Raw genomic sequence first — 19930 nt, 5'->3', positions numbered from 1 at the left:
CATCCATGCTGGTTGTAGCCTTTGGGCTTTTTCTAGTTTTATATTTTATTTATTTTTATTATTACTATTTTTTTACACTGGCACTTTGAGGTTGTTTGCTCAACGTAAAGTGCTTTTTACAAATAAAATCTATTATTATTATTATTATATCAATTTATTATTCATCAGTTTATTTTTGAGTCCCTTGCAGTACACTGCAAAAACTGAAATCCAAGTAAGATTAAATATCTCAAATAAGGGTGATATTTGATATTCTGTCTGATAAGATAATTCTTCTCACTAAGCAGATTTAATGTTAGTGTTTTACTTGTTTTAAGTGTTTTGGTCCTAAATTATCTCAGTAAGATATTACAGCTTGTTGCTGAGATTTGATGACCTGTATTGAGTAAAACATGCTTGAAACTAGAATATCAACCGTTGCTAAACTGTCAACACTCACAAGTAATAATTTCTTACTTCAAGCATGAAAAAAAAATATGTCGAGTGCATATACTTAATTTAACAATTTTTTTCAACATATTGAGCAAAAAGGTCTCTTTTTTTATACCAAGAAAAGTGCCCTTGTTATTAGTGAGAATATACTTATTTTAAGGTATTTTGGGGTTCATTGTTTTGGAAAGTCTTGACAAGCCAAATTTTCTTGTTCTATTGGCAGATCATTTTGCTTAGTTTAAATAAAATACCCCTCAATTTTGTATTTTTTTTTTTCTTGTTTTTGAACACTGACTTTTTGCAGTGTATATTTGGTTAGTAGTTATTTTTTCTAATCAGCCTGGCCAATTTTTTGACAACTTTGGTAGGCGGTGTTTTGCACTCCTGCCACTTTTCTAAAAAAATAAAAAAATAAAACAAATTCCATTGTACTTTGATGGCATTGTTTCCTTCTGCTTTTTATTTTTAGTTTACGACTCCTGCATAGTGATGATTTTTGTAACCTTCTCTAGTAAAACCGGTATTTTCTATTATTGTGACACCGTTGTCTCCTGCCTCTTTCTTGACTTGGCCGTTTTTTGTTATTCCATCCATCCATCCATCCATCTTCTTCCACTTATCCGAGGTCGGGTCGCGGGGACAGCATCCTAAGCAGGGAAGCCCAGACTTCCCTCTCCCCAGCCACTTCGTCCAACTCCTCGCCGGGGATCCCGAGGCGTTCTCAGGCCAGCCGGGAGACATAGTCTTCCCGAACACCTCCCTAGGGTGGCATCCTGACCAGATGCCCGAACCACCATATCTGGCTCCTCCTCGGTTATTCCTTTGCAAAAATGTTTTGGGGTAAGTAATATAAGAATTCAACTTTTTTTTTTTTTAAGTGGATATTTTGCATTTTATTTGTAACCAAACAGACAATTGAAAACCGTTTGTTTCACTTGTGTGATGTATATAAGAAATACTAGCTTTGGGACCACATCACAGCGAGATCCATCCATCCATCCATCTTCTTCCGCTTATCCGAGGTCGGGTCGCGGGGGCAGCAGCCTAAGCATGGAAGCCCAGACTTCCCTCTGCCCAGCCACTATGTCTAGCTCTTCCCGGGGGATCCCGAGGCGTTCCCAGGCCAGCCTGGAGACATAGTCTTCCCAACGTGTCCTGGGTCTTCCCTGTGGCCTCCTACCGGTTGGACGTGCCCTAAACACCTCCCTAGGGAGGCGTTCGGGTGGCATCCTGACCAGATGCCCGAACCACCTCATCTGGCTCCTCTCCATGTGGAGGAGCAGCGGCTTTACTTTGAGTTCCTCCCGGATGACAGAGCTTCTCACCCTATCTCTAAGGGAGAGCCCCGCCACACGGCGGAGGAAACTCCTTTTGGCCACTTGTACCTGTGATCTTATCTTTCGGTCATGACCCAAAGCTCATGACCATAGGTGAGGATGGGAACGTAGATCGACCGGTAAATTGAGAGCTTTGCCTTCCGGCTCAGCTCCTTCTTCACCACAACAGATCGGTACAACGTCCGCATTACTGAAGACGCCGCACCGATCCACCTGTCGATCTCACAATCCACTCTTCCCTCACTCGTGAACAAGACTCCTAGGTACTTAAACTCATCCACTTGGGGCAGGGTCTCCTCCCCAACCCGGAGATGGCATTCCACCCTTTTTCCGGGAGAGAACCATGGACTCGGATTCGGAGGTGCTGATTCTCATTCCGGTCGCTTCACACTCGGCTGCGAACCGATCCAGTGAGAGCTGAAGATCCCGGCCAGATGAAGCCATCAGGACCACATCATCTGCAAAAAGCAGAGACCTAATCCCGCGGCCACCAAACCGGAACCCCTCAACGCCTTGACTGCGCCTAGAAATTCTGTCCATAAAAGTTATGAACAGAATCGGTGACAAAGGACAGCCTTGGCGGAGTCCAACCCTCACTGGAAACGTGTCCGACTTACTGCCGGCAATGCGGACCAAGTTCTTACACTGATCATACAGGGAGCGGACCGCCACAATAAGACAGTCCGATACCCCATACTCTCTGAGCACTCCCTAAGGAATCCTCGAGGGACACGGTCGAATGCCTTCTCCAAGTCCGCAAAGCACATGTAGACTGGTTGGGCAAACTCCCATGCATCCACAAGAACCCTGCCTAGAGTTAATAGAGCTGGTCCACAGTTCCACGACCAGGACGAAAACCACACTGTTCCTCCTGAATCCGAGGTTCGACTATCCGGCTCCTCTCCAGTACACCTGAATAAACCTTACCGGGAAGGCTGACACAGCGAGATGTGTCATGTAAATTCTACCATGAAACGTGCGCTAAACCAACGCTGGACAATGAATACTTAATATAAACATTCATTCATTTTTCTACCGCTTGTCCCTTTTGGGGAAGCAGGGGGTGCTGGAGCCTATCTAAGCTGCATTCGGGCCGAAGGCGTGAATAATAAATATAAAATTATTTGTTGCGGTTAGTGTTACATTAATATTATTTGAATAAAGCGTGCCCTGCGATGAGGTGGCGACTTGTCCAGGGTGTACCCCGAGCTTCCGACGGATTGTAGCTGAGATAGGCACCAGCGACCCCAAAGGGAATAAGCGGCAGAAAATGGATGGATTGATGAATAAAGCGTCGAGCTTCGCTAAAATTAACTAACCTAAAATGGAACTCATTTGACTAGAGAAGTTGTAATAACACCGAAACAAGTTTTAGCAACAAATAAATACAAACATTGAATAAATTCTATCATATTTTTGTACACTGATTGTTTTTGTGTATTTTAATGTCTTTTATGATCTTTATTTTTATTTTTTTTTACAATTTCGTTCCTTTATTTATACTTTCAAACTAAACGCAGCGTTCAAGCGTGAGGGGCAGGTCAATGTAAAAAAAAAATAATAATAATAATTTTGCTTCATAATTTCATATTTTAAAAGCTTTTTTTTAAAACTCACCGTATTTCCTTGAATTGCCGCAGGTCATATAGTATGCGCCTGCCTTGGATTACTGCCGGGTCAAACTCGCTTCCCAATATAATTAGCGCATGCTTAGTCAAACTCGTGACGTCACGAGTGACACTTCCCCTGTCATCATTTTCAAAATGGAGGCTGATTTCAATACCGGTAATTTGAAATTGCATAAAGGGAAGAAGTATAAGAGCTATTTAGTTGGATTTCAGCTCCAAGCTTACATCTCACTAAAATGTTTACTGCATGCCTTTGGTAAGTGCCGGAGTGAGGTTTTAAAATAATTAGCGCAAACCGGTAATTTGAAATCGCATAAAGGGAAGATTAAGAGCTATTTAGTAGGATTTCAGCTCCAAGCTTACATCTCACTAAAATTTTTACTGCATGCCTTTGGTAAGTGCCGGAGTGAGCTTTTAAAATAATTTGCGCAAACCGGTAATTTGAAATCGCATAAAGGGAAGAAGATTAAGAGCTATTCAGTAGGATTTCAACTCCAAGCTTACATCAACACTAAAATGTTTACTGCATGCCTTTGGTAAGTGCCGGAGTGAGAAGAGGTTTTAAAATAATTAGCGCATGCTTACTTTTACCGCATGCCTTTGGTAAGCGCAGGAGTGAGAAGAGATTTTCAATTAATTCAAGGAAATACGGTAATTCAGACGCCCACGCCTTTCTTCTTCTATCTTGTTTTACTTGCATGCCCAAGTCCAGTAAAACTGCTTCCGGGTAAACTTGTTATAAGCCCCGCCGCCCCTCTCACTAAAACACTGCCTTTAGTTTCAAACCGCAAAAAAAAAAAAAGCGATCATCAAAACCTTTGAAACACACAAAAACAATAAAAATGTACAAAAATATGAGTTTTGGCATCAAACACGTCCACCAAAAATATTATATTTTTTTTCAGTGTTTGTGTTGCTGTCAAGCCAAATTTCTTCCCCCCTACAAAAAATATAACGCTATATTATGAAAACATAACGCTATATTATAAAAATATAACGCTATATTATGAAAATACAGACGTTTTGTTAACGCTATATTATTAAAAAAATAAAAGATAAACAATTTACAAACACAAGCTATGGGATAACGCATTTACTTCTGGGGTCACGTTTCCTCTTACGTCATCCCATTGCTTGTGTTTGTAAATTGTTTTTTGATTTTTTTTATAATATAGCGTTAATAAAACGTCTGTATTTTTATAATAAAGCGTTATATTTTTATAATATAGCATGAACAAAACGTCTGTATTAATCATGACCCCGGAAGTAAATGGGTGGGGGGGGGGGGTGTAGGGAGAAGAAATTTGGCGTGACATTAACAAAACTTATTTTACTACCAGTACAATTTTTTTATGTAATTTTTTTTTCATTATTATTATTTTTACAAACCTTTTATAATATTCAACTGTTACAAATATGCAAATAAATAACAATAATCAAAACAAGAAACAAAAAAAAGTACACAGCACCAGGGAGTTGTAAACCTAAGCAACTAAAGTAGAATGCAAAATACTGTATGTATGTGTAGCTATGCAAATTTCCCGACAATGTCCTTTTTTTATACGAAATCTCAGGTAAACCATGAATTGATTAACGTGGACCCCGACTTAAACAAGTTGAAAAACTTATTGGGGTGTTACCATTTAGTGGTCAATCGTATGGAATATGTACTGAACTGTGCAATCTACTAATCTACTAAAGTGCAGGGTTCTAGTTGTAGTCATGTTTTTTATCCAGCAGGTGGCAGTAATTCCAAAGTGTAGTCATTAATTGTGTTATCCAGAATATGGCAGTAAGTGAAAAAGCTTCTGAGCTGCTGTCTGATTTCTTTAAAAAGTGCCATATGAAATAATTTCATGTCAAGTCATCATTAAATGGCCCTGATATGTTGAAAGGCAATAATAAATCATGTTATTTTGGAATACCATTTTAACTGATAACGGTAGTTCAGCCAGGATATGCTCATTTCAAAATTAGATTTATAGCCCCGAAACTTTGAGTTTATTTTGAACATGCAAGCATCACAATTTTCAGTTTCTCTTTTCAACATGTTCAAAAAGGAGTAGGAAGAAGCAGAGCTAATTTAATCCTACCCCTTTTCTTTTACATAACAGTTGCTAAAACTTGTGTTCACTTCCTGTTCTCAATCTATTCACAATGTACTCCATAAGTAATCACAATATAAATAAAAAAAATATTGGTGAAGTAAGTCATATTTCATATGATGAGATAAGTAAGATTATTTTGAGAATGAAAGAATGAATAGTTATTTTCATTTCGATGAATTGACCAATTAGAAAGTCAGTGAGAGTGTCACATCCAGGTTGCCAGTTGTTTGTCGAGCTAGTGCCACCGGTAAAGTTACTAAACATGTCAGACCTCAGTAAATTTAAAAGGCGTTGTTACGATTCTCAACTTATTAATGACAAAGCCAAGAACAAAATGAGGAATTGTATCGGGGATGCTTTTGAAAGATGGAGATTATTTAAGGCGGAGAAGATTTTTTTCATTTGACGCCAAATTTGCCAATTTCCCTCTTGATAGGTAAGCAAGGCATTTACGTTTTCTTATTACCGTATTTCCTTGAATTGCCACCAGGCATATAGTATGCGCCTGACTTGGATTACTGCCAGGTCAAACTCGCTTCGCAAAATAATTAGCGCATACTTAGTATTACCGCCTGGTCAAACTCGTGACGTCACGAGTGACACTTCCCCTGTCATCATTTTCAAAATGGAGGAGGCTGATTTCAATACCGGTAATTTGAAATTGCATAAAGGGAAGAAGATTAAGAGCTATTCAGTAGGATTTACGGTCGAAGCTATGCTAAAAAGAACAGTAAGCAGCTATGTTTTATCAATATACCGGTACCTGTGGAGCTGACGGTCCGACAGTCAGGCAGGGCACACGGCGAGGAGGCGGCGACGGCGAGTGAGCGGAGAAGGAGCGCGGAAAAGCGACCTGGACTGAGGTTTTATTGAAAAATAAACAAAGTCAAACTGCTCAAGCCATGTCCTTCCTTGGTGGTCCTGGGAACCCGCAAGACGACGGCTTGAGGCCGTCACGATACCATAGCTGTGTGTGTCCAATATGAGTCATTAAATGACTCCCGCCTCCTTCTTGCGACTACTCGGCTGCAGAAGAAGTGACAATGAGTGACGTGATATGTGCTCGGACGTATATGACGCGGGGGTGCGCGACGGACCTTTTAGGATGTAACACTCCTATGCTGGCTATGTAAACAACCGGGCTGAAATAAAGCATGTTCCAGTCCTAAATACCCAGTTTATTATTCATACAATAACATTTCCAGGTGGCAGCGGTGGGATAAACAAGTTATCGATGCTTTTGATCAGAAGGAGCTTGCATGGACTTCATTTATAAGTAAAAATAAGACCATAATAACGTTTTTTTCATTAAATGGGCTTTTCATGATGGTATCCTTACATCACACTCAATTTTTTACCGCATGCCTTTGGTAAGCGCAGGAGTGAGAAGAGGTTTTGAAATAATTAGCGCATGCTTACTTTTACCGCATGCCTTTGGTAAGCGCAGGAGTGAGAAGAGGTTTTAAATTAATTAGCGCCCCGGCGGCAATTCAAGGAAATACGGTACTTGTAATAAATGGAAATGGACATTTGGGATGTAAACTATATTGTCCAATAGAGTTTGTGATCTTGTCTGACAAAGCTAGTATGCACACTAGTGTAATGCTTTTAGCATGCTAGCCCGGTCAATGACACATAGACGTGTATGCTAACGAGGGAAATATATGTCGATTCCAACTGAAAAGGCAAAAAAAAGGCAACTGAAAAGGCAAAAAATATTTTCGACGAATAAAACCTATGTGGAAATGGGTAGTGTCAGTGCTTATTTCATTGTCAATATGATGATACACTGAGGATATATTCTGTGAATCCAGGAAAAAACAATATATGGTGAAAATACATCCATCCATCCATTATCTACCGCCTGTCCCTTTTGAGGTAGAGGGGGGTGCTGTAGCCCATCTCAGCTATACATGGGAGGAAGGCGGTGTACACCCTGGACAAGTCGCCCCACAGGGACAATGAAATGAATTAATGAGAAATCAAAGCATGTGGAGAAAATTAACGATGATTGGTTGGTTTATATTAGGGACTGGCCCATCAGAGGCAAGATAAAAGTATTCTTCTTCCTCCAAACACGACGAGTTGAGTTTGTACCAAAATGGATACATGGATGATACAGCAGAGGGTTGGGAGAATGTCATGTGGTCAGATGAAACCAAAATAGAACTTATTGGTATAAACTCAACTCGTCGTGTTTGGAGGAAGAAGAATACTGTGTTTCATCCCAAGAACACCATACCTACTGTGAAGCATGGGGCGGAAACATCATGCTTTGGGGCTGTTTTTCTGCTAAGGGGACAGGACGATTTATCTGTGTTAAAGGGGAACTTTATCACCAGACCTATGTAAGCGTCAATATATACCTAGGTGGTGCAGATAAAAGACCATCTATTTTTTTAACTGATTTCCGAACTCTAAATGGGTAAATTTTGGCGAATTAAACACCTTTCTGTTTATGGCTCTTTTTGCGATGACGTCAGAATGTGACGTCTACGAAGTAATACAGCCGCCATTTTCATGTTCAACACATTGCAATCATTGGGTTTCAGCTCTGTTATTTTCCGTTTTTTCGACTATTTTTTGGAACTTTGGAGACATCATGCCTCGTAGGTGTAACAACGCTAACAGGGAGGGATTCAAGTTGCACAACTGGCCCAAAGATGTGAAAGTGTCTGCCGCCAGACCCCCATTGAATGTGCCAGAGTGTCTGCACATTTTACCGGCGATGACAGACATGGCACAGAGATGTATGGATAACCTGCAGATGCATTTGCAATGATAAATTCAACGAAATCACAAAGGTGAGTTTTGTTGATGTTGACTTATATGCTAATCAGACATATTTGGTCGCGGCGTGACTGCCAGCTAATCGATGCTAACATGCTACGCTAATCGACGCTAACATACTATTCACCAGCGGTGCTAAAGCAGACATGGCACAGAGATGCATGGATAACCTGCAGATGCATTTGCAACGATAAAGTCAACGAATTCACAAGGGTGAGTTTTGTTGATGTTGACTGCCAGCTAATCGATGCTAACATGCTACGCTAATCGATGCTAACATGCTATTTGCCGGCGGTGCTAAAGCAGACATGGCACAGAGATGTATGGATAACCTGCAGATGCATTTGCAACTATATTACGTTTCCTGTGAAAAAAAACACTTACAAATTGAAGGATTTAAGTTGCTCCAGTGTCACGAGATGCGAAAGTCCTGATCATTTGGTTCGCACATTTTACCGGCAATGCTAACGCAGCTATTCGGCCATGCTATGGCTATGAATAGCATCAATAGCTATTCGCTCAATAGCTTGAGTTTCTTCTTCAATACTTTCATACTCCAACCATCAGTTTCAATACATGCGTAATCTGTTGAATCGCTTAAGCCGCTGAAATCCGAGTCTGAATCCGAGCTAATGTTGCTATATCTTGCTGTGCTATTCGCCATTGTTTGTTTACATTGGCAGCACTGTATGACGTCACAGGGAAATGGACAGTCGCATCGCAAATAGCGAAAATCAAGCACTTTAAAGCTTTTTTTAGGGATATTCCGGGACCGGTAAAATTTCGAAAACAACTTCAAAAAACACAAGAAGCCACCAGGAACTGATTTTTATTGTTTTTAACCCTTTTGAAATTGTGATAATGTTCCCCTTTAAGGAAAGAATGAATGGGGCCATGTATCGTGAGATTTTGAGCCAAAACCTCCTTCCATCAGTGAGAGATTTGAATGGTTGACCAAATCCTTTTTTTCCACCATAATTTACACATAAATTCTTAAAAACTCCTACAATGTGAATTTTTTTTTTCACTCTCTGTCTCTCACAGTTGAAGTGTACCTATGATGAAAATTACAGACATCTGTCATTGTCACGGCGCGGATTCGAACCCACGTCTCCTCGGCGTCTGGAGCTGCGTGCGCCTCTACGAACAGTGCGCCAAGAGGCGCCTCTGCTGACAGCGCGCTCAGATACGCCCTCACTCGTGCTGAGTGCAGCACGCCCACGCAGCATCGAGCCTGCAGCCTGTTATCAATCTGCTCACCTGGTACTGATGAGGGCAAGTCCAATAAAGGACCAGTAGACCCAAGGATCGGCGCGGGAACTTAGTTCTCAGATGGTGAAACTACTCCTCCTTGCTCGTTGCTTATTTCCTTGTGCCCTTGGGTTTTCCCCGATCCCTGTTTCTCCTGCTTTTCCCACAGTGTCGTGTCACCACCCCTGCTTCCCTCCTGGCTCCCATTTTTGCCTTCCTGGATCCCCGACCTCTGTTTTGGACTTTGGACTCGCTCTCCTGCTTTTGACCCCGCTTCCGCCATGGACTTCCCTGCCTGCCTCGCCCCTGTCTACACCACCTCCAACACTTTGGTAAGACACTTAAGTTAATTTCCACACTTAGCCTTACACCATACACGCTTGAGTCTTTGTCACACTTCATAGCCTTGGTTTATTGTTAGTATTGTTTTGTAGTCTTATTATATATATAAATACTTACAATATATATATATATATATATATATATATATATAATAAATTATTGAACACTGCCACCTGGTGTAGTCTGCCGTCATCTCCCTTAGTTAAAACATAACTGTCATCATTTTAAGTGGGAGACCTTGCACAATCGGTGGCTGACTAAATACTTTTTTGCCCCACTATATGTAAGTTTCGGTTGGACAAAAGTGCAGTTCAGCAGCAGCTGGAATCGGAGTAACTCCTCTTCCTCAGGTCCACCGTGTTGGTGTGGATGAGGTGGTCGGGTCGCTCATCTTGCCTGAGAACCAGGCGAACTGCCTCTTCAAAGGCCGACGCCACGTTGGTGGCCTCCTTGGCGCTTGTCTCGAAGTAGAGAAGCCCGCCGTTGTCGCGGCACCACCGCCGCGCGTCCTCCCCGGACACCTGTCGCCCGGTCGTGTCCACCTTGTTGCCCAGCACCACGAAGGGGAACTTGTCGGGCTCCTGGAGGTCGGCGTAGTAGGTGAACTCTTTCTTCCAGTTGGCCACGTTGCAGAAACTCTGCGCGTCGTCCACGCCGAAGGTGAGCAGGCAGCAGTCAGAGCCGCGGTAGAACGGCGTGCGCAGGCTGCGGAAGCGCTCCTGTCCCGCCGTGTCCCAGATCTGCAGCGTGACACTCTGGCCGTCCACGTCCAGCTCCTTGTTGAGGAACTCCACGCCGATGGTGTGGAAGAGGTGGGAGTCGAACTTGTCGGTGACGAAGCGGTTCATGAGGGACGATTTTCCCACGCCGCCGTCGCCCAAGAGAACGAACTTGAACAGGGGCGACTTGGAGGTCATGGCTGGAGTGCAGCTGCAGATTTGTTTTACATCCGCTGAGGAGGCAAAAGAGCACAACTTTGGTAAGCAAAACAAAAACTAAACCTCCAACCCACTACACTCGGACCTTGCGGAGAGAATGAGTACGTTCAGTGGAAGGTTCAGACTCCCAAAATGTAACACGGAACAACACAGGAGGTCCTTCATACCGACAGTAGGACTGTATAATGCATATATTCCTTGACTGCACTTAAATGTAGAATATATGTAGAATATATTTATATTATCCATATATTATATATATATTACATGTTATGTATTATCATTATTATTATTGTTATTATTGTGAGCGAACTGTGGTGCTGAATTTCCCCCAGAGATCAAAAAAGTACTTTCTATTCTATTCTATTCTAAATCCATTTTTTTGGTTCCTGTTTTGTCCATTAGAGAGTGACTCCTAACCATTGTGCTGCAGCACATTAGTGTGTTGTAATCAGGTGTGAGCAAATTATTCTACTTCAGGGGTCTCAAACTCACCGGCATAGCTCGGTTGGTAGAGCGGCCGTGCCAGCAACTTGAGGGTTGCAGGTTCGATTCCCGCTTCCGCCATCCTAGTCACTGCCGTTGTGTCCTTGGGCAAGACACTTTACCCACCTGCTCCCAGTGCCACCCACACTGGTTTAAATGTAACTTAGATATTGGGGGTTTCACTATGTAAAGCGCTTTGAGTCACTAGAGAAAAGCGCTATATAAATATAATTCACTTCACTAATTCACTTTACCTGGGGGCCACTGGATGCAGAGTCTGGGTGAGGCTGGGCCGCAAGAAAAGATTTCTTAAAAAAAAAAAATGTTGCATACTCCTCAGCATGTGTAGTTGTATAATGACGTTTCAAATTGTATTCTTTGTGCACCGCAACTTTCTCTGTGCAAATACGATACATCGGGGTGCCCCTGTGTTAAAAAAATATATATATTGCATCTCCCACTTTTCCTGGAGTTGTCTTTGCTCATCACGAACCTTTCTCTTCACTGCAGGTGTAGAAAAAGACATGTTTGGGGTTGTGGAATATATTTGTATATAGCCAACGCACGGAGAACAATGTTATTTCCGACATGTGTGTCGTTCCGCTTTTCCTCCCTACAGCAACACGGCAGTCGGCGGATAATAGTCGGTAAAGTACCAGGATAGCGAGAGCAAAAAAGTGACGGCTCCCGGGGTGTTATCCGGCGTCGTGTAGAAATATATGTAGTGTTCATCGTGTGAGGCAATGCAAATTAAACAATAAAAAAAAACAAATAACGGTTTGATTTGGTCCAGGTTATCGGGGACTGTTATTACTGACGGACAAGTGTCACGGTGTGACTGCAGCCAGGCACGTAAGAAAATCCAACGTCTCTGTTGCTTTAACTCATTTCCCGCTTTTCCACTAATGCAGGGGTAGGCAACCCAGAACGTTGAAAAGAGCCATTTTGGACCCAAATAACACAACGCTGTCAAGCGCCAGTCTTATAAAACTCGCGGGCCGCACTAACATTAAACTTTCATATTGAGGTGAGGGGCGCAAAATACCGTCTCGCGGGCCGCATGTCTGAGATCCCTGTTCTAGTTGGTCTAAAAATGTATTTACTGCAAGTAAAGCTGCTACAAAGTACAGTGGAACCTCGATTTACAAACCACTCGTCGTACGAACCGCAGGCCGCATAAACTATGCTTTAGAGTACGAACTTTGTCTCCGTGTACGAACGTTTCATCAAACTTTCACGTGCCTCTTGTGCAGCCATTTTGTGCCTGGCAGCACATTCATTGTGGGCGAGCTGATCAATCTCCAGTGCTAATTCAGTCGCCAATGTTACTCTGTTTGCTTTAAAAGAGTGGTTCTTAGAATGTTTTCTGAAGTACAACCTTGGTGAAACACAGTAGCGTAGTATGCCTAAATACAAACCCCGTTTCCATATGAGTTGGGAAATTGTGTTAGATGTAAATATAAACGGAATACAATGATTTGCAAATCCTTTTCAACCCATATTCAGTTGAATATGCTACAAAGACAACATATTTGATGTTCAAACTGATAAACATTTTTTTTTTTTGCAAATAATCATTAACTTTAGAATTTGATGCCAGCAACACGTGACATGGAAGTTGAGAAAGGTGGCAATAAGTACTGATATAGTTGAGGAATGCTCATCAAACACTTATTTGGAACATCCCACAGGTGTGCAGGCTAATTGGGAACAGGTGGGGGCCATGATTGGGTATTAAAACAGCTTCCCAAAAAACGCTCAGTCTTTCACAAGAAAGGATGGGGCAAGGTACACCCCTTTGTCCACAACTGCGTGAGCGAATAGTCAAACAGTTTAAGAACAACGTTTCTCAAAGTGCAATTGCAAGAAATTGAGGGATTTCAACATCTACGGTCCATAATATCATCAAAAAGTTCAGAGAATCTGGAGAAATCACTCAACGTCAGCAGCATGGCCAGAAACCAACATTGAATGACCGTGACCTTCGATCCCTCAGACGGTACTGTATCAAAAACCGACATCAATCTCTAAAGGATATCACCACATGAGCTCAGGAACACTTCAGAAAACCTCTGTCATTAAATACAGTTCGTTGCTACATCTGTAAGTGCAAGTTAAAGCTCTACTATGCAAAGCGAAAGCCATTTATCAACAACATCCAGAAACACCGTCGGCTTCTCTAGGCCCGAGATCATCTAAGATAGACTGATGCAAAGTGGAAAAGTGTTCTGTGGTCCGACGAGTCCACATTTCAAATTGTTTTTGGATATATTCGACATCGTGTCATCCGGACCAAAGGGGAAGCGAACCATCCAGACTGTTATCGACGCTAAGTTCAAAAGCCAGCATCTGTGATGGTATGGGGGTGCATTAGTGCCCAAGGCATGGGTAACTTACACATCTGTGAAGGCACCATTAATGCTGAAAGGTACATACAGGTTTTGGAACAACATATATTGCCATCTAAGCGCCGTCTATTTCTTTTTCAGCAAGACAATGCCAAGCCAAATTCAGCACGTGTTTCACCAGGTTCATTCATATACGATTTAGCAAAATTCTGCACGGTTTGTGAGTCACCACATAAGATAGGTGTCTAGGTGTTTCCTTATTGCATGCCTACTTAGTCAAAGTCCTTTAACGGACTAATAATCCCAGAAAGCAGCCCACTGGTTGCACTGCTATTATAGTGTCGATGTCATGCATGAAAACCTTCACTAGTCAAGTGATGAAAATCAACATGGACAACAGCAGAATAGTTTCTTACCATCACACCCGCACACGTTTCATTGTCATGTCCGTACGGCTGCAAGAGAGGCAAAGAAAACATTATGAGTCATTTAACCTTACAACCGCTGCCAGCTGCAAGAAAAGCCGTGTTTGAAACTCACTGCCTGGGACCAAAATCCCTGTGTTTTGTTTTGTTTTCCAATAAATCCATTGGAAAGTAACATATGTTAAAGGCCTACTGAAATGAGATTTTCTTATTCAAATTGGGATAGCAGGTCCATTCTATGTGTCATACTTGATCATTTTGTGATATTGCCATATTTTTGCTGAAAGGATTTAGTAGAGAACATCGACGATAAACTTCGCAACTTTTGGTCGCTCATAAAAAAGCCTTGCCTTTACCGGAAGTAGCAGACAATGTGCGCGTGATGTCACGGGTTGTAGGGCTCCTCACATCCTCACATTGTTTATAACAGGGGTCGGGAACCTTTTTGGCTGAGAGAGCCATGAAAACCAAATATTTAAAAATGTATTTCCGTAAGAGCCGTATAATATTTAATAACACTGAACACAACTAAACGCGTGCATTTTTAAGTAAGAACAACATTTCTAGAGTATAATAGGTCTCTTATTCTTTATAATAACATTGTTATTCTGAAGCTAACTGTAGTGGGGGCGTGGCCTGTGGGCCTGCAGCAAACCTGGGTGTCCCAGGACTGGCCTCGAAATCAGCGACAGGTGCGTAGATGGCCCACCTGGGCCTTGTTATCTAATCACCTGTCGCTCTGTTATAAGCAGCAGCCAGGAGGAGAGACGGGGTGGAGGCTGGAGCCAGAGCGCGAGCGAGAGAGAAAAATACAATTGCTGGAAAGCAACTGAGAGACTTATTGAAAAATAAAACAATAATGTAACCCTGAAAAGGGCTCTCATGTCGGTGCTTAGTGGTCTGAAGAACCCCCAGGAGGGCAAGCCCCACACTAACCAATAATAAATCACTACTTACCATTAACGCAACTTCTTGAACATAAAAAAGCATGGGAATGTTTCATATTTTGAACGTTTTTTTTAACACTGTGATTACAAGTGGAATTATTCATTACTTGTCGTGCTAAAGAATGTCAGCTCAGATTTATCCGAGAGCCAGATGCAGTCATCAAAAGAGCCACATCTGGCTCCTGAGCCATAGGTTCCCTACCCCTGGTTTATAATGTGAGCCTCCAGCAGCGAGAGCTATTCAGACCGAGAAAGCGACAAATCCCCCATTAAATTGAACGAGGATGAAAGATTCGTGGATGAGGAAATTTAGAGTGAAGGACTAGGAAAAAAATAAAAAAATAAAAGCTAGTAAAAAAAAAAAAGGTGATTGCATTTGGAGCGATTCAGATGTTTTTAGACACATTTACTAGGATAATTCTGGGAAATCCCTTACCTTTTCTATTGTGTTGCTAGTGTTTTAGTGAGTTAAATAGTACCTGATAGTTGTGTGTCTGGTAGGGTGTGTCCACGGGTGTGTTGACGCCAGTCTCTGAGGGAAGTCACGAAGCTGCAGCAGGACAGAAGCTCCGCTGATCTCCGGTAAGAGGCGACTTATTTCCACAATTTTCTCACCAAAAACTGCCGGTTGACATGTTCGCTTAACCGCTCTGATCCATGGTAAAGCTTCACCTCCGGGAATTTTAAACAAGGAAACACCAAGTGTTTGTGTGGCTAAAGGCTAAAGCTTCCCACCTCCATCTTTCTACTTTGACTTCTCCAATATTAATTGAACAAATTGCCAAAGATTCAGCAACACAGAGGTCCAAAATACTGTGTAATTATGCGATGAAAAGAAACAACTTTTAGCCGTAAGCGGTGTTGGGCTAATATGTCGGTCACACGCACGCGTCGTCGTACGCGTCATCATTCTGCGACGTTTTCAACAGAAAACTCCGCGGGAAATTTAAAATTGTAATTTAGTAAACTAAATGTAAACTAATGTTAATATTTCATCATTGATATATAAACTATCAGACTGCGTGGTCGGTAGTAGTGGGTTTCAGTAGGCCTTTAACGCCTTTTTGATAACAAAATGCACTTTATCAGAACACAGGATGAGTCACACGTTGACACAGTGGCTAGAACTTTCGATTCCTAATTTGTGGTTGCTAGCTCCATTCCCAAGCAGGGAGGAGGTTTTTCCTTTTTAATTTTTGTTTATTTATTAACCCTCAGAGGCATAGGCTGACGTTTGGAGCCATCATTTTTGTTGCATTACTAATCCATTATACAAACTTTGTCCTACGAGGGTTTTTTTATTTCATCTATCCATTTGTTTTCTACCGCTTGTCCCATTCGGGGTTGCAGGGGGTGCTGGAGCTATGTCCAATTCTTATGTATACTGGCAGTTATTCGACAAAACCACTCAGCCAAACAGGACGTATACAGTCATGGTAGAAAGTTTGCATACACCTGTAATGTCATGGCTGTCTTGAGTTTCCAATAATTTCTACAACTTCTATTTTTTTGGTGATAGAGTGATTGGAGCACATATTTGTTTGTCACAAAAAAACATTCATGAAGTTTGGTTCTTTTATGAATTTATTATGGGTGTACTGAAAATGTGAGCAAATCTGCTGGGTCAAAAGTATACATACAGCAATGTTAATATTTGCTTACATGTCCCTTGGCAAGTTTCACTGCAATAAGGCGCTTTTGGTAGCCATCCACAAGCTTCTGGAAAGCTTCTGTTTGAATTGTTGACCACTCCTCTTGACAAAATTGGTGCAGTTAAGCTAAAATTGTTAGTTCTCTGACATGGACTTGTTTCTTCAGCATTGTCCACACATTCAAGTCAGGACTTTGGGAAGTCCATTCTAAAAGCCCGATTCAGCCATTCCTTTACCACTTTTGACATGTGTTTTGAGTCATTGTCCTGTTGGAACACCCAACTGCGCCCAAGACCCAACCACCGGGCTGAAGATTTTAGGTTGTCCTGAAGAATTTGGAGGTAATCCTCTTTATTCATTGTCCCATTTACTCTCTGTAAAGCACCAGTTCCATTGGCAGTAAAACAGGCCCAGAGCATAATACTACCACCACCATGCTTGCCGGTAGCTGTTTTTTCCTCCAAACATATTGCTGGGTATGTGGGCCCCAACAGCTCAATTTTTGTTTCATCTGACATCACATGGACAAAGAAAAGACCGTCTGGAGCAAAGTTCTGTGGTCAGATGAAACAAAAATTGAGCGGTTTGTCCACAACACCCAGCAATATAATTGGAGGAGAAAAGGTGAGGTAATTTTGGATATTTTTGCTTAGGACTGAAGTTTATTGAGAAATTTGAGCCAAAAAAGACCCCCTTGAAAGCGTTTTGATCGGACATAATCATGTGTTTAAATGAGTAAGATAACTATTGTTATAAAAAACATTTATACTAGTTAATAACTGTGAGATCATTTGATCAATAGGCCTTCAAATATTTAAAATTAAATAAATAACAAACATTACATGTTTGGTATTTTTGTGTAGAGTTAAAATTAAATGAGAGATTCGAGCAAATAAAGTACAAAAATAATAATAATAATTAAAAAAAAAAAAAATATATATATATATATATATATATATATATATATATATGCAACCCCCGCGATCCCAAAAGGGACAAGCGGTAGAAAATGGATAGATGGATATATATACAGTGGGGCAAAAAAGTATTTAGTCAGCCACCGATTGTGCAAGTTCTCCCACTTAAAATGATGACAGAGGTCTGTAATTTTCATCATAGGTACACTTCAACTGTGAGAGACAGAATGTGAAAACAAAATCCAGGAATTCACATTGAAGGAATTTTAAATAATTTATTTGTAAATGATGGTGGAAAATAAGTATTTGGTCAACCCAGGGGTAGGGAACCTATGGCTCTAGAGCCAGATGTGGCTCTTTTGATGACTGCATCTGGCTCTCAGATAAATCTTAGCTGACATTGCTTAACACAAAAAGTAATGAATAATTCTGCTGGTAATCAACTTTCTATTGATTGATGGATTGAAACTTTTATTAGTAGATAGCACAGATCAGTACATATTCCGTACAATTGACCACTAAATGGTAACACCCGAATAAGTTTTTCAACTTGTTTAAGTCGGGGTCCACATAAATCAATTCATGGCACGTGTTAAAGTGTTAAAAACTACATTGATAATATAAAACATTCTCATGCATTTTAATCCGTCCATCCGTTTTCTACCCCACCAGTTCAAGAAGTCCCATTAAGAAGTATAACATTTATTATTGGTTAGCCTCAGAAAAACTATGTTAGTAAAAAGAATAAGAGATTTATTATACTCTAAAAATGTTGGTCTTACTTAAAAATGCACGCATTTTGTTGTGTTCAGTGCTAACAAATATGATATGGCTCTCACAGAAATACATTTTAAAATATTTGGCTTTCATGGCTCTCTCAGCCAAAAAGGTTCCCGACCCCTGGCTCAACCATTCAAAGCTCTCACTGATGGAAGGAGGTTTTGGCTCAAAATCTCACGATACATGGCCCCATTCATTCTTTCCTTAACACGGATCAATCGTCCTGTCACCTTAGCAGAAAAACAGCCCCAAAGCATGATGTTTCCACCCCCATGCTTCACAGTAGGTATGGTGTTCTTGGGATGCAACTCAGTATTCTTCTTCCTCCAAACACGATGAGTTGAGTTTATACCAAACTTGCAACACTAAATTGGCCTTAGTGTGTGAATGTGAGTGTGAATGTTGTCTGTCTATATGTGTTGGCCCTGCGATGAGGTGGCGACTTGTCCAGGGTGTACCCCGCCTTCCTCCCGATTGTAGCTGAGATAGGCGCCAGCGCCCCCCGCGATCCCAAAATGGAATAAGCGGTAGAAAATGGATGGATGGATGGCAATGTATATTCCTGGATATTTTTTAACATTCTGTCTCTCACAGTTGAAGTGTACCTATGATGAAAATTACAGACCTCTGTCATCATTTTAAGTGGGAGAACTTGCACAATCGGTGGCTGACTAAATACTTTTTTGCCCCACTGTCTGTGTGTGTGTGTGTGTGTGTGTGTGTGTGTGTGTGTGTGTGTGTGTATACAAACACATACATATACACATTTTTATACATATATCCACAAAAAATATTTACGCCCTTCAATGACTTGTATGCCCTGCTTGGCTTTGAAGATAATTAAAACGTCCTCAGATGGTTGAATTACTTTTATTTCAACTCATCAACTCCACCACAATGGTTTTTTTTGCCATATTAAGCAATCCCAGAATCAGGCCATAAAGCTACAGAGTGGCCTGCAACTAGTTTTGTATCGGCCATATGCATTTTGTAAAAAAAAAAAAAATGAATCCAACACCTAAGCTGTGATATGGACGTTTTATATTTAGCATCATTAACAAATATCTATCAAAGTGGACCTCTACTGTGTTTTCCAGAGTTGTGATTGAGTTTGAAGAATGAAACGAGCAGACTAAAAGAAACAGACTCTGGCAAACGTGTCTCAAGCATGTCCTCGGATAAAAAATGGACACACATAACAACTATTCAAAGGACTATTTCTCTCAAAATGCACATTCCAGGACCATGTCGCTGTCGAGATCATCCCAACAGAACATTTTAACAGTCATTTATGATAAAACCCTACAGTCAGCACATTTTTGACACAGGACATGTCATAATGGAAGCTTACCTTCAACGTTGGCGTGGAAGAAGGACATAGAAGGAGCCTTGAACCGGAAGAAAATGGGTCCGTGTGGGGAGCATGTGGCATGGTGATGTGTGTGCAGGCCTGAGGGCGCTCATATGAGCCGCGTGTTTGCGTCACGCCTCCACCCATCATGTGCGCTGCCTGCCACTCTTTATTGTCTCATGCCGTGGAAAAAGAGAC

The 19930-nt window shown here is 41.4% G+C and overlaps 1 protein-coding gene across 2 annotated transcripts; it reads right to left on the bottom strand.

Annotated features, from left to right (window-relative positions):
* Positions 1–9080: 9080 nt before the first annotated feature.
* On the bottom strand, positions 9081–19882 carry LOC133544574 (ras-related protein Rab-9A-like). 2 transcript variants are annotated; one of them, XM_061890059.1, is made up of 3 exons: positions 19733–19869; positions 14077–14115; positions 9085–10840 (listed from the first exon to the last, which is right to left on the bottom strand). In XM_061890059.1, the coding sequence occupies exon 3, from the start codon at positions 10803–10805 to the stop codon at positions 10200–10202; it is 606 nt and encodes a 201-aa protein (XP_061746043.1). In that variant the 5' UTR covers positions 10806–10840; positions 14077–14115; positions 19733–19869; the 3' UTR covers positions 9085–10199. The 2 variants fall into 2 exon arrangements, with proteins under 2 accessions (XP_061746042.1, XP_061746043.1); XM_061890058.1 differs by lacking the exon at positions 14077–14115 and having other exon boundaries at positions 9081–10840; positions 19733–19882.
* Between the last annotated feature and the right edge of the window lie 48 nt (positions 19883–19930).

This window comes from Nerophis ophidion, linkage group LG27, assembly GCF_033978795.1.
Source record: "Nerophis ophidion isolate RoL-2023_Sa linkage group LG27, RoL_Noph_v1.0, whole genome shotgun sequence".
Classification (NCBI taxonomy): Eukaryota; Metazoa; Chordata; class Actinopteri; order Syngnathiformes; family Syngnathidae; genus Nerophis; species Nerophis ophidion.
The sequence above is the reverse complement of the archived record's forward strand: the minus strand, read 5'-3'. Positions and strand labels throughout refer to the sequence as shown.

What these genes read in the sequence shown, in the direction of transcription:
- LOC133544574 (XM_061890058.1), bottom strand. Translation starts at nt 19,760, where the DNA reads ATGTCCTTCTTCCACGCCAACGTTGAAG. An exon ending in CTTCCACGCCAACGTTGAAG is followed by an intron (nt 10,841 to 19,732) that starts GTAAGCTTCCAT and finishes TTGCCTCCTCAG; the next exon opens with CGGATGTAAAACAAATCTGC.